General features: G+C 41.5%; 1 protein-coding gene across 2 annotated transcripts in view; it reads right to left on the bottom strand.

Annotated features, from left to right (window-relative positions):
* ELOVL6 (ELOVL fatty acid elongase 6) overlaps positions 1-15355 on the bottom strand; it is a 74888-nt gene that overhangs the window by 14740 nt on the left and 44793 nt on the right. For both annotated transcript variants that reach the window (XM_005517519.3, XM_088056654.1), the window contains exon 2: positions 10676-10807. In XM_005517519.3, coding sequence (XP_005517576.1) covers positions 10676-10807 — 132 coding nt within the window. The remainder of the gene's footprint in view (positions 1-10675; positions 10808-15355) is intronic.

Here is a 15355-nt window from a genome sequence, read left to right as displayed (position 1 = left end):
ATGTGCTCAGTTACTACAATTCAGTTGCAGGAGATAATTGAAAGCACAGGAACAACTCCCTCATGCCTGTGTCCTCCAAGGCCTAGCCTGTAGATAAATTATATGGGACCATTATTTATTCTCTTACAACAGGCAGGAAAAAGAAAATCTTAAGGAATAAGCACCTTGGTTCTTTGATACACATTTTTTTTTATGGTAACTGAACACCTTTAAAAGCACTTTTTCAAAAATTAACGTAACAGTCATTTAAGAGCACTTATGTAAATCTCATTCTTTAAAAAGAAGACAGAACTCATCCTCTTCAGCCCATATGTCTGAAAGTCTGCAAGGTATCTCTAAGATGACTAAACCATTGTAATTAAGAGCACAATTTTCACAAATGTTTCAAGCTAGAAAATGTCTTTAACTTCCTAAACTGCCTGAAAGCTGTAATGACTAATGCCTTTGTTCTCACTTGCAATTTTACCCCTCCAGCTGAGAGAGGAGAGGGAGTGCACTATTTATAAATATTTGCTTTCTTTGGGGAGGTGAATGTGATTACTAGCAATGGGCATTCTCTGTGGCTCTTCTCTGCTCTAAGCTCCTGTATCCAAGCACTGCACAGTGAGCTCCAGCCCCTTCCTGCTGGAGCTATCCCACCCCTCCACCAGTCCCACAAGCAGGTGCTGCCTCCAGTGCCTTGCTGCCCACCCCACTGTGCTGCTCTGGCTGGCTCCATGGCCATGCCATTTACTTGGACTGGTGAATGATGCAGCTAAAATAGTCTCTCCTCCACTTCTCAAAGACATGGTTTCGTTGCTCTCATTCATAGTGGGCAAAACAAAGGCCAGGAAAGGCAGGAGCCTCTCCAGCCAGCCTTGGCATTAGACAGTTCAAAATGTGGCACCGTACTCTTGAGCAGCTACTCTGCTCTAGGAAGCCACTGAAAAGGAATTTGAGACAGTGGTTGGCATCTCTGCTGGATCTTGTTTCAAATATGCTTCTTTACAGAGTGACAGAAAATCCCAGGACTGACTCAAAAGCTCGGTAATACACAGGCTACAGTTGAGAATGCAGCAGGAACTGTACCAGTGCTGTACTAGGTACCATTATGTTTATTACAAACTCTGTAATCCACTGCTCTGAATAACAGAAACGGGTCCCTCCAAAACATAGACAAATGTAAGGGCACGAGAGCACTAAGAATTTAACAAGCTCCAACAGCAAAACCTTCCCTCTGATGTTTTCCTGCCTAGCTGCTCCTCAGCCTCTCCCCCTGACCATTTTCTAACTGGGAAGGAGAACAAACCAATCTTGCAGTTCACCCACACAGTCCTCCTTTACCAGACTTCAAGGTGAAAGAGACTCATTCAGGGTGAAGTCCAAGCCTCAGTAACATTAAAAAAAAAGTAGGAATAGAGGAAGATGAGGAATAACTCGATTTTTCATTATGATGCTTGCTTATCCTAAAACCTGCTGGTTAGCAGTACTGGAAGTGTTTTATAATGAGGTTCTCTGGCTCTCAGGACCATGTGTGTGAGCACAACTTGTGCTGATCTTTGCAGTTATTATCAGTCTTTTTGGTGGAAAACTTCTTGTTGGGTAAACTCACACATACTTTGAGGTTTGAGCTCAGTCCTATCAAAATCCCAAAGCAAATTTGAGAGAATTCCTCTTCCATTTCTAAAAAAGACCCCTACCATTGAACCAAGCCTTGCTTTTCAGACCTGCCTACTTCATTGATCCAGATGCCTTTCTAGAAAGCTTTTCAGTGCGAATCATCTGAGTTTTCAGTTGGGACCAAAACCTGAAGTCAGGCCAGCTCAGACTAATTTAGAAATTGTGCAAATATTTTATATGGCTCCACGAAATAATATATCATTTGTGCAGCTTTATAGACCCATCAGCATATGCACGCATGCCTGGGTGGTGTAAGGATCCCATGTGATAAATTCTGGGGGAGGTAATGAGGTCTGTTAAAGTGATGGTTTGCTCTGTGGTTTCCAAGTGAGGGCAAATACTGTCCATATTGCATCACTCTTTTTTTTCTTAGTGGCAATAAATCCCTCAGTGTGATGCCACTCCCTTCAGCCCTTCCCTCTTGTTGTTAGATTTCTTAGGCACAACTCACCTGGCTCCCCAAAGCATTTCTTTGTCCTTTTTATTGACAAAACTAGAAGGAAAGCCAGACCTAACTTTTTTCTTTCCCTCCCCGGGGACCTCATTAAGCATACCCAAACAGTGACATCTCTGCAGGGCCCCCGATCAATGGACACTGTCATCTGGAGATTTTAATCACATTAACACCACAGCAGAGGAAAACCCATCTGACTCTCCCTTGCTAAAGTGGCAAACTCAACAATTCTGCCAATTGCTGCAACTACTACTCGTGAGACTTATTTGTATGTGTGGATAAAAATCAATCTACCACAGGTACCGCCTTCTCCTCATGAAGCCTGAATAAATGTAGTTTGATTCTCCAGATCTGCCTTCCTTATGATTGGGAACAGCTATATTCAGACAATCCTGAGAGCAGAGCACAAAAAAATTAATCAATAACTGAGGCTTTGTGAGCCGGTAGAAGAACTTGCGCTGCTTAAAAAGCACAGTAGGGTAAAAAAAAAAAAAAAAAGAATAAAAATGCTGGGTCTAGATCCCTACCAGTAGTCTGTGCAACAGAGGGGAAGTTAACTGGTGAAAGTGAAAAGAGTTATGCTTGCACAGAGAGCTTTACCCAGAGCACTCAGCAGCTCTGCAAGCCCCGCTGGGTTTTGGTAGAGATAAGCAGGGAGCAATGGTCAGGCTGAAGGGCAGCTGCACTCAATCATCACCGGAGGAACACCAGAGGGACACTCTTGTACCCACACACTGCCAAAAATCATGTAACTGTTTTCTTACAGAGAATGAGAAATTATTTTCCAGCTGTACTCAAGCATCCCTGTATCTCCTCTGATTTCCAGAGTCAGTTACAAGCTAATCAATAGTAATTACCTATCACCCGGTTCTACCCTCTTCAGTGTGCTGCTACCTGACATTGCTTCCTGGTGAGCTAGCACATGGAGGGCAGGAACACTTAATTGCAGGAACAATATTTCTTGATGAAAGCTGTTACTTCTCAAGCAATACCATCCCTGAATAGTAACTGGACTTTGTTGTAGCTGAAATTCTCTACACCCTGTGAAGGCTGCATACTCAATGAGATATTTTTCTTTCAAGAAGTATTTCCTAGTTCTTGGACATTTATTTCAACAGGTTTGGACTCTGACTCAACTACTAAAAAGGAAAAAAAAATCAATTTTCAATGTAAGCCTTGTGTTTGGTGCAAAATCTCATTGGAATTGAGGAATCCATCTGAGGATTTCTAAATTAGCCCATGAGGATTCATATGCACAGTGTGCCTCTTAAGCAATCCTTAATGAATGCATCAGGGACATTTGCACTTGTTCCTGTGTTGTTACTGAAATTATTCTCAGCATCCAACATCATCTCAAGGCAATCTTAGAGTAAGTACAGAATTACAGTGATTTAAATGATAATCCAAAAAAGTGGCATTATCTAGTTCTGCAGGATAAATTAAAGATACTTATAGGATCAAAAGTATCAGGCTGGCAGAGTAACTGTCATGTACAGCACTGAAATGTATCTATTCAGGAGTTTGAAATTATCCTATGCAAATAAAGACAAACACTAAAAAAGTAAAAAGATTTAGCAAAGACTCAAGCCAACCAATGAAGCCAGCCATCAGTAAAGCTGTAAAACCAGCAGATAATAAAGCAAGAAAAATCCAAGTTACAGGGAAACAGTAGTATTTGACAGAATAAAGGAGGCTTAAATAAGCTAGAAGTTATAATACAACTGTAATGAACTGCTCAGAACCATAAATTTAATACCAGCTGCTGGTCTGGAGCCCCTGATCTTCTTTTTCATTCTGTCCTCAGTGGGGTGAGCACCTAGGGAAGTTCACATCTCAGGGATTCGCCTACAGTTGGAAAATAATTTTTTTTTTCTAAACTCAACAACCTAGGGGGAAGATTCTGAATGGTAGGGGCACATTTGTTTGGAAGCAGCTAAACTTGTGACAAAACAGTGGCTGTGCTGAAGCACGGGCGGACACCCGTACGCAGCCAAGCCCTGCGTGCCAGCGAGCGCTGCTGGCTCTGGCAGTGTTTATTAACAGCTCGTCCGCAGACGAAGCTTAGATTTGATAGGTCATGCAAGTTAACACCTCTCAGCGCTGTACTCCCGCTGCCTCCAACAAGCACAAGCTGTCAGGGACTTACTCAGAAGAAAATACATGGAGATACCGGCTCCCCAGGGATTTCTGCATGGAGGAGGCCCTTTTACCATGCTCATGAAGCAAGTATTGAGGCTGAGTAAAATACAGAAGTGCCGCCACATGGGCACTTCAGAGAGAAGGGAGGTTTGACTGATTGCTTTTAAATTAATTATATACTTTCTCTCTGGTACAGTTCCCTGCTTAAGCCACCAGACAGATGTTCTTTATTACTCAAATGCGCACTTCAGCCTGATCCCTGTATAAAACTGAGGCAAAGTTTCACTCTCAGGGGCTTTGCTTCGGGCATTATTCATGCTGCATGGGTGACCTGTGAGGGTTCCTGTGTGCTGGGACAGGCTGGCTCATGAGAAAGGTGTAATTCCAGGTGACACACTGAATGTCAACAGACTCACTGATTCCGAGAGAGGGGGAGGAACGGGGCCAAAATGAGCACAACAACAGCTTTTCAAATGATATATTGAATTCACTTTGCTAAGATGTTCATTTTCCAGCAATAAAGACAAGCAAGCTAAGTCAGAGAGAAAGAAAATGTTTTAAAGAAAGAAGGCCCAGTTTAGCACTGAGAAAAGAGATTTTCTCAATCTATTTCTAAATAATTTCTAAATAATTTTTAGACAGTCTTATCCATATCTCCCATAAAGTAGAATCAGCCAGGTCTCACAGTGACTCCTTGTTTTACTTTTAATTAGGCCTGAATAAGTAAAAACAGTAAAATCAGCTTACATTCAAAATTACTTTGATGGACAAAGAAGTCCACAGGAGTAAGAGCAGAGTGAACAAAGGGGTGAGATTTTAGAAGATGGGCACAGCATTTTGTCACATGGCATCAATTACAAATCTGGGAATAAGGATAGTTAGAATAAGTAAGGTAGATATTGGAGATACATCTTCTTGACAGTACTTTATTGTTCTTAGTCTGTATATTTTTATCACCTCTACACAATTTTTTAAAAGCCTGCTAGCATTTATTTTGCATAGTATGAATTTGCTCTACACAACACTGTTTGTATTTTCCTACTGGAATTACAGTAACTCATGGAAAATAAACATTTCTTCTTAAACTGTTAAATCTCATCCAATGGATTTTTGTCTTCTCTCCAATCATTCTAAATTTCTACTGTTCACCCAACATTCAACTTCATCTCCAAAATGGTAATTAAAAGTGGTTTCTTTATCTGTTATGTAAGAAAATCAGATAAGTATGTAAAGATGAACATGGCCCTACAGAAACAAATTGTTAAGCAGGTGTATATTAAGTCTTTTACTGATTTGGGTTCTGAGGAATGTCCTGAGAATATGCATTAATGCTTTACAAATACAGGGAATGTTTTACTTTTGAATTAATTTCTTTTTAAATTTATAAGTGAGAAGATTATTAATTCACCTTAAATGCTGCTTATTAATTTTAATGTTATTTGGCAAACATTCCTCTTTTTGGTAATTAACTTTCTCTTTGAATGTACTGTCAGGACCTTATAAAATTTCAGAGTGTTTTATGATTTTGATGGGTTGCTCAGCAACCCACAAAATTAAGTTGTGTTTAAATCTCCATGGCAAGTACCTGTAAACCATTCTTACAATGGGACATAAATCTCAATCATCTTTCATCAATTTTCCTACTTACACGCATGATAATTAGGACATATTTCAGAGTCACAAATCCAAGCAACTGAAATCTTTTCTTTAAACATCTGTTTTGTCTCTTCTGTTTAATTCAGCTCAGAATACAGCTCTTCACATAAAGGCATGTCTCAGGTTTCCTTGTCAGGAGTCCTCTGTGGGTGCAAACCCCTCTACATGTGCTGCTGTGCTTTCAGTAGCAAATCAGTCAACACCAGGTCAGTAAAGGCAAAGTGAGTCACCCTCCTTTAGTGACTCTTTTTGGGTTTGTCTTTTAAATATATGACCTGTTCTTGTGGGAATTACTTCGCTTTTGTGGCTCTGGCTAGCTGTGTGGCAAGCAGCTAGCTACCTTTTAGCTACATTTGATACTATTTCCACTGCTTACAGAAAGTGCGTACCAGGAAGAAAGCTATTTGGAAACCCTGCACTGACATGCTCATTTCCACTACTGCTACAAAGCTGGGTAGCTGGGTTTGGATTAGAACCTAAGCGATCTCAGGAGATGATAAGAGCGTTATAGTGGCATGGCTTGGCTAGATGAAGAGATATTCCTCCTCTCACTGCACCCACCAGCCATGGTCAAGCTTAGCCTCTGCCTACAAATGATTGCACCACATTAGATGTTTTAGCTTCTTTGCCTCCTGCATTGATGTGACAGTACTCCCTAGGAAAGACAACCTTTTACTATTATTAGTTAGAGCCTTCACCCTGAAACTTCTGTTGTCAGCCCCTTAAGGATGCACAAGAAAATGGTGCCATGCTGCTGTCCTCTGTGAAGATGAGGCAATCAAACACATTTAAGCTCCTTGAAAGAAAACCTACCCATACACATGTAAAAGGAATTACAAAAATCTGAGATGCAATGAAAACATGAATTAATGACTTTGTAGCCTTCGAGTCCTGGCCTCAGCTTTGCTGATTTCTACAAATGCCAGCATGACACTTTCGATGGAGTCCAAGTAAAACATTCAATGAATGGTCCCAACTTTATAGTCAAAGTGTCACAAATATAAAACTGATAGTTCAGGTTTGATGTGTTTTGCAGATTTTAACCCCAAGAAACATTCAGAAATACAGGACAGACTGTCACTTTGATTGTGTAGGTGAAACAGCAGTGGTTTCCTTGGGGTCTTATTGGACTGAAGAAAGATCTTTTGTGTAGCTTCCTAACAGCAGGTTCCTGTTACCACACAGCAACATGGGGCTGCTCCCCCACGACCTCAGTACATAACCAGGCTGGGTAAACATACCTAATTAAAGTGTAGAAAACAAAACAAAACAGAACAAATCTTCAGTGACAGAAACAAGTCAACAAACCTGCTATGGACCAAAAAATAAAACAGCCTAGCAACTCCAGTGTCTTAAACTGATATCTCAGCAAAAGATTTCAGGAGATGATGTTTTCACAGTGGTTTCCAAGTGAAAAGCAAGATTTGCTGTCATTGCTCCTACTGAAGTTTTCAGTGACAAAATGTTCAAAACTAGTCAATGTTTTTCAAAGGGGAATAAAGCTGCTATTTTTCTCAGAAATCCTGCTGGCTGCCAGTGTTGACACAAAACTTGCTCTTGACCAGGCTCCTGAATGCTCAGCAAGCTCAGCAGGGTGGTGTAATTGTTTTGTTTATTTATAAGCGTGGCAAGTTTCCTACTGTAGCAGCTACCACATTTAAATGATCTTGGCAAGTGCGAGGGCATGCAGGATACATTCTGAAGAAGGACCATGTGATTGCCTGGCAGGCAATTTCCTTTTCTTTTAAAGCCCAAAACACATCTTTTCAGCCTCTCTTAAGTGTTACTATTTCTGAGGATATTTGAAGCAGGTAAAATGGTAGGAGTGCTAAAAGTGAGATAAACAAGGAGTCCAGAAAAAAGCCTCACATTGACCTTGAGGCAGAATACTGAGGGCTCTCCAGGCAGGTTTTTCTTCCTCAGTACAACCACTCACGGCAGACAAGTATATTACTTAGAATTTCTGCAAGGTATTATAAAAGTCGGAGCATTTTAGCATCCCAGAAAACCAGAGGAAGTATTTTGAAATTTAAGGAGCATTTTCCTGGATCCATAGTAAGTCTACAGCCCTCTAAACGTACCTGAATTGACCTTTGCTGGGAGCCAGAATGCCTTTCAGACCAAGCATAAATAAATGCAACACTTAGTTATGACAGGAGCCAGAAAAAACCCAAGTTACTTTGAACATTTGCAGCATTTCAAGTGCTGCTTGCTGAGACAGTCAGTAAGACTGTGAGTGACAGCCTCAGAAGGGACACTGGTGCTGAATCACCAGGTAATGGATGTTCCTGTGAACACTTCTCTAAGTCTTTGTCTCACGTTTTAATGCATACTTTGTCACTTCTCCTGTTTTCCAGGCAAGAAGTCAAGGGGTTTTGTATGCGATTGCATATTGGTTGCTATGGAAGCTACAAAGGTTTCATGCTCTGTCTCACTGCTAACATTTGGGGTTGGTTTTCCCCCTACCCTATTTCACTCTTCTGCACACTACTGGGAACCTCAGAAGAGCGAAGCATAGTCATATAATTTTCATAATCAACTGATGCCCACGGCAAATCCAGCAGGTTAAATGCACAGTGCTTCTGTGCAGGCCAAATGTCTCACACACCCCCTCCACTCTGCTGTCTCTTTTCCTAACATACAGAGGAAAGGGTGAGTTCTGCAGTGCTGGGGGAACCCTGAATGGTGCTACTTGAGTTGATGGAGCAAGCAGATGGAGAAGTTTTGAATCCCTCTCCTAACTGGAGAATCCCTCTCCTAACCTTTCTGGCCAATGCTTCTCATCTGCACAAGCAGAGTGTGCCTGCCCTGAGGTGGTCTCTGTGGCAGACTCATCCTGGCAGCTTGCAGCTTCAAAACATCAAGTCCACATTTTCTTATCATCCAGCATCACTCAGCAGCTCATGCTGGCATATATATATATATATATTTCATATGATTATGATGGGAAACTCCAATAAGCAAGCAATGAATTTGTTGATTTCGAAGTCCATCTAGGCAGTGTAGTGTAAATTCATGCTATTCATTGATCCACTGATCAATGATCACTTGTGATTTTGGGAGGAAATTAGCTAGTGAAATTGCTTTGAAACCCCACACTGTGAATGTCAGCCACATCTCAAAATAATTTGATTTTTAAATTCGCCCTAGACATCTTATGCAAAGGAGAATTCCAAAATCATGCTTCCCCACCTCAGACTGAGAATTAAACTACAAATGCTTTGTGTAAGCCGGCTATTTCCTAGTGTCCACATTCATTAAGAAAGTGCTATCAGAACTGCGATCCTGCTGGCTACAAACAATTTTACAAACTGATCCAAAACCAAAATGCCATCTAGGAACCAATTCAACAGCTGCTGAGATTCAGCCATTTCTGGAACAAACAATGACAATTGCTTACAGGACCTTAAAGCAAAATTATGTTAGACTCACAGCCAGAAATACAGCACCAGGTGCAATCAAATGCAAATTACAGATTTCCACAGTGTTAGAACTTGCTCTCAAAGTTATTCAGACCACTAAAAGTTTTGTCTGTTCTGATATATTCTTTGATGTGTTGATGAACTATTCAAAGCAAATTAAGGCCAAATTAAAGTTCTTTTGTTACCATGTCCTAGCTATTAGAAATACAACTTATTTTCCCCTGCCAAAGTTTTGGAAAGTTTCAAGATGATACAGTTTTGGAGAACAAATGGAAAAGCCATGAACAAAGCCAGAGTTCTCCATTCCTGCTTTATTTCACTCTGTAGACTCTCTAGGCAAAAACTATTCCCATTCTGCGGAAAATAATGCACCATTCACACCTGCTCAGTAAGCAAATGTGTTTTATGTAGCTGTGGAGTAATATAATCAGTAATTATTATATTAATATTAGAAAGACACAAGGAGCAGTGTTTGCTAATGATTTGTGGATGGTCTATATGTTGTTTAGTGCGCTCTAACTTACAGTCCCAATAGTCCCTGATACGAAGGATAGTCCTCAGGTCATCTGTGTACTATTACTAGTAATTTGTACCAAAAGTCAGGTGTTTGTAAGGGCTATTTTTATAAGCGTTTGTTTATTCATTCATTTATCTTCAGCCTCATTAAAAAGCAGCATACTAAGCATATAAAGGGGAGTTCAGGTTGGTCAATTTTACTTCTGACTTCAACAACTACCAACAATCTGAACATGACATTCCCCATACTAAATACAGGGGCAACACACAGCTGAGAGATGTGCATCACTAAAAACCAGCCTTTCTCTGTGGAGCCACCTTTTTGCTACAGTCACAAGCAATTTGTGATGGAATAACTGACACCAGTTGCAGTGGTCTAATTTACCTGTCGTCAAAGCAGTGACTTTTGTTTTATCTCACTGTAATGGAGATCAGAGTCCTGACTAAATATTCTATGTATACACACCACATAAACATAATACTGCTAGTATGTGAGAACAAGACGGACATCTTAATGTGTTTATTTCCAATTGTAGCTTGCATGCTAAATGTATTGCAAAGCACTTTTTCTCATGTCCTCCTTTATTTTCACCTTTGTTCTTCAAGAGGGTTATTGATTTCTCTCCTCTTCAAATGTTCTATGGTCTTGTAAGTCAAAGGGGATCATTTCAATGTTAAGGAGCGGATCAGGACACAACCCTGAATACCAGAATGAAGCAAAGAAATGTCACTTCTGTGTGAGCCTGCTGTTGCACTAGCAGTGCTGCTGTATGTGAAGAACCTCTTCAGGGCCTGATGTCAAAGGCAGGTGGTGTGAAGAAGTGCCTACCTGAAGACGGCGAGGCTCAAAGACCAGAGCACTAGCGGCTTCCTCAGTTCAAATTTTGCTCGTTTGTTCATTAGGTGCCGTCCACCAAATATAAAGGCAGCGTACAGAGCTGAAAACAGGAATGATTTCTTCCTGCAAAACAAAACCAAAAAATACCTGTCAAATGTTTAATTAGTATTAGATACACAGCAGAGTCACATATGGACTGCTAAGGGCTAAGGGCTTGTGTGCTTCCTTGAAAGGAAATTCTTTCGGAGACATTCCTGCATCCCAGCTGAGCTGATTGTTTCTGTATGAAACTACACACACTCAGGGCTGGGTGCAGGCAAAACTGATCCTGGGGAAGTTCTGGAAAAGGACAATTTGGCTCCCATTCTTTGCCAGTTTCAGAAGCCTGAACTTCAGTGAGGAACAGAATAGATATTGCAGAGCCCAGACACACTTCTGCAAGCGAAACACTGCTGGTACTTGAACCAGCTGATCACATTTTGCACCTCATTTACCTTTTTCATACGAATTTTTGTTTCCTGCGGGATCCTCCCTACGTAGCAATTTAGTTTCCCACGTTTCCCCTAAAAAGACACTTAAGGATCATGAGCACTGCGATGAGCCTCACAAGAAGCAGAAAATCAGCCAGGAGAGGTCAATAGCCCCATTAAGCAGCAGGACCATGCCGGTCGGCCTTGCCCTGTGGCATCACCCTGCCCATGAGTGCTGGTTCAGGAAATGCAGTGCATTTGCTGAAAAGTCAAGCATGGCTCTCTTAAGGAACTTCAATTATACTCTTCGAATTGCAAATTTTATTTTTAAAACTGCCTGATAGTAGTCCAGCTCAGCAATAATCACCAAATATTTGAACTCTGCTACTGTAACGCATTGTAAATCAAACATTAGAGGTCAAAAATAGACTCAGCCTGGGATTCCTTCCCACACAGCACAATATTACACTGACTAAGGCTTAATGTTGTACACCATTAATGGTGCCCTAACTGGGAGGGCATCTATTCAAGAACAGAATTTTCTTTACACAATTCATTGTTACATTCACAAATACAGGGTGGACAATGGTTTTGAACGAGGAGGTTCCTATTGTACACCAAGAAAGAATGACAAACACTCCCAAGGAAGGTAACTACTTCATTAATGTGACAGAAAAAGACAGCAGCAGGCTACAAGACCTTTATCTCCTGACACTGGAATCCTGAGGGCACCAGTAGCAGAAAGGCCTATGATTAGGGCATGGCACGCTGCCCAGGCTTCCCACTGGGAGAGAGGCTCACCCATATCGACATCTTCAGACTTTTCATGGGATTTTCAACTGGATGTTTAAATGGCAGTATGTTGTTTCACCTCAAGATAAAAGACTTGTGCTGTGGTGTCACTACTGGTACCAAGTAGATGCCACCTCTGGGCCCTTCCATTGTGATTGGCCAGCTGAGGTTACCCTGTGGCAAGAAATCTATCCAGCACAGCATGGTCCTGAGGGCCAAGCGGTGTGGCACAGCACAGCATGTGCCTGTGTCTCCTCAAGGCCGCTGGTAATGGATCACGAGACCCTCAATAGACCAGGGTCTTCCTGGAAGGTTCAGAAAAACTAAGAACAGCTGCAGCACATCTGACCGGAAATACAAAGAAAGCACACGTAACCTTCAATCAAGATAAATGAATTGAATTTTATGTAAGTTTGAAAGCCAAGTAAAAACTAATTCCAGAGAGACAGATGCGTATCAGTACACATTCTGCAGTATGCCATTTTCTTCACACTGAGAAAATCTGTTTTCACTGATGTATTTATAGCTCTGTGCTGTAAAACACAGGTAACTGCATGAAAATACACCTCATGCTCTGAGAAGGGAGGGCCCAGTGCCTGTAATCCACAGGGTGAGCTTTAGCATCCATGCTGGCAAAAACCCCAGGAAGATCAGGATGATCGCAGAGCCAGCACCCTCACCTTGAGCACTGAGATGGTCTAACTGCCATGGCATTGGTTATCATGACCAGGTTTTGAAAATCACAAAGCCTCGACCCTTATTCATATAATACAGGAAAAAAAACAATTACTTGTACTTCACTGGTCAGGGAAGGGGCAGAATCACCACTTTGAAAGCATGAGTGCACTTTAACTTGGCTGGAGATCAGCAAATATTTGTTAACCAGTTTGGGTAATGATGAACCACCTCAAGCTTGCTCGTACTGAACCACCTAACTGTTTACACAAGATTTATGGGTTTAAAGATAGAAGCAGGCTCTTAGTGTGAGTCTGGACTGCATTCCCATCTCCTTCCCCCTGCAGCTTTTTCAGCAGCAGTGTGAAGTGCAGCCCACTGCCACGCTGGGCATGGGTGAGGTCCGTCTTGCACTTATCCATGCATGGATCTCCAAAGCAACCGAGAGCAGTGCAGGATGACATCCCAAGTACTGCAGGAGAAAAGACTGCAACACAGGGCTGCCATGCAGCTGCCAACACAGCACAGGCTATGCAGGCTGGCACAGAAAGATGTCAGGATTCAAGACCAGTATGTAAGACACTTTGCAGGAAGGCAAGCTGGAAACCGTTCTGTTCTAGATCAAATACAGCCGAGACTTCAAAGTAATGGTTTGACTTCAGTTCCAGTTCAAGACAAAAAAAGCAGTCTGAAGGAGTTAGCAGTTTAGGCCTATGTTCTGTCTTCACTTCTTCCTAAGCCAGATAATCTATGTATTTACATCAAGACACATTTCATTTTGCTTCTTATTACTGAAACTATCTTTTGTGAGTTCAATCAATTTATTGAGGTCAATAGTTACGTTACAGAAATTAGAACAGATATATTTTAGGTCACTTTAGAGCTTTGTAATGAGTATAGCATTATTTACAATGATGGTAAATGGTACTCCCACAGTATGTAGTTTTGTTTCAGCAGTGGCAGATTTGCATCAGCAGTGGCAGGCACGGCAAGATTTGACTGCACACATGATGTGAACTGCAGAGAGCAGCTGTAAGCAGTTTCAGACAAGGAGGGACACAGTAGTATTATCTCCCATCAGAGGTAAGCACAATACTAAATAATGATTAAGCTGATCTTGAAATCATCCACTGTTTTGATGCCTGCTACTTTTTGCACTCAAAGGACTTCAAATTTTCATCATTTTTTCAGCCTAACAATGGTTAAAAGAACTGGGCAGGCCAAGTGATAGAGTTACAAAGGGGTTGCACAAGTATGTACTCTTAATCTGATAAACTCCATTAGACTGGTATTAACCAGTTTTCTGCTAGTGTTTTTGTGATGGATTTTCCCAAAGGTTCATACTACAGTCTGGTCCTGGGCTAGTGACACAAAGCAATGGCAATCTGACAGAATTCAAACAGAATTCTCCCAAATTTGCCCTAAACCAGGACAGCCTGATATGATTTTAGCCAAAGGAGAGTAATATTGAACAAGCATTTTGAAAGACAGAGGTTTGGAGCTGTTCTGGAGCAATATAACTTTTCAATACTATTACCTGAAGAGAAACTAAATAGAGCAGAATAATGACAAAACAAATTAACCCTGAAACTAAAAAAAAAATAAATAAAATCCCTCAAAGTAATTCAGTAACAGACTTGCATCCAATAACTTAAATGTTAGCACATTCATATGTTTGTCTTCAATTCTGTTCTGCAGGGTAACACAGTAGACATAAAGACAGAGCTGCCAAATCCTCCACATTTTTCTGTCATTTATGTTTCTCACAGTTGTCTCCCACCTTCCTACATTTTCAGACTTCAGGGACTAAGTACTATCTCTACTGAATACAACTCCATGTTCCTGTGACAAAAGTTGCCAGCTCTTTCCCCCTTTATATGTTACTGGAGAACCTATTAAAAACTATATTTGGGCTTACTACAAGAGAGGGAGGCAAGAGGGGCTACAGGCTGAAGATGTGAGACACATCTTCCAGGACAGTAGTAGAGAGATGGCTGTGTCATGAGGCAAAGGGAGAGGAAAAAGATGGGAGACATGACAGGAGAAAGAGAAGAGGAAGGATGAATAGAAAGCATGGCAGCAAATGATGGGAGCTGGCAGCCATGAAATGGACATAAAGCTGGGACAACATGGAAGGCAAGGAGGCTTGAAGTCCTTTCTGTGCTGGAATGCTGGGAGGATGCTTCCTGCATCCATGGGCAAACCTATGGCAGAAGAACAGTGGAAAGATGGCAGAGACAGGAAAGAGGAAGAGTATAGCTGAGAAGAGGCAGGCAGAAACTGAGAATGATGAAGGAAGACAGGGACAAAGCTTCTTCTCATTTCCAGCCAGGAAGTCCCACGCAGAAAAGCCCACTCAGGCACCATCAGCCACCCAAGCCTCAGGCAGGAAAACACAACAACACTGGGAAGGGGCAGCAAATAATTCAAAGTGGAAAGCAGTGGTAAACAAATGGCTAAGGACTAAGAAATCCTGACTTCCTCAGAAGCACTTATTTATAAAATGCTGAAAATATAAGAATTACCACAGTGTTCTAAAATTAGGGGCCAAAGCCTGAGGGTGAGCCTCATGTGCAGCATGAGACATCCCCCCATCTCTGATGCAAAGTGAAATAGCCCTGAATATTGCAGTACTGCTGAGGGAGGTGCTTTCAAGCCCAGATGCACTGTTGCCATTTTTCCCCTTGAAAACAGCAGACTGAGTCATTATTGTAGCATTCTCCGATGTTAATGA

Source organism: Pseudopodoces humilis, chromosome 6 (assembly GCF_049639895.1).
Source record: "Pseudopodoces humilis isolate 2021_Gansu_Grassland_sample_001 chromosome 6, ASM4963989v1, whole genome shotgun sequence".
NCBI lineage: Eukaryota > Metazoa > Chordata > Aves > Passeriformes > Paridae > Pseudopodoces > Pseudopodoces humilis.
The sequence above is the reverse complement of the archived record's forward strand: the minus strand, read 5'-3'. Positions and strand labels throughout refer to the sequence as shown.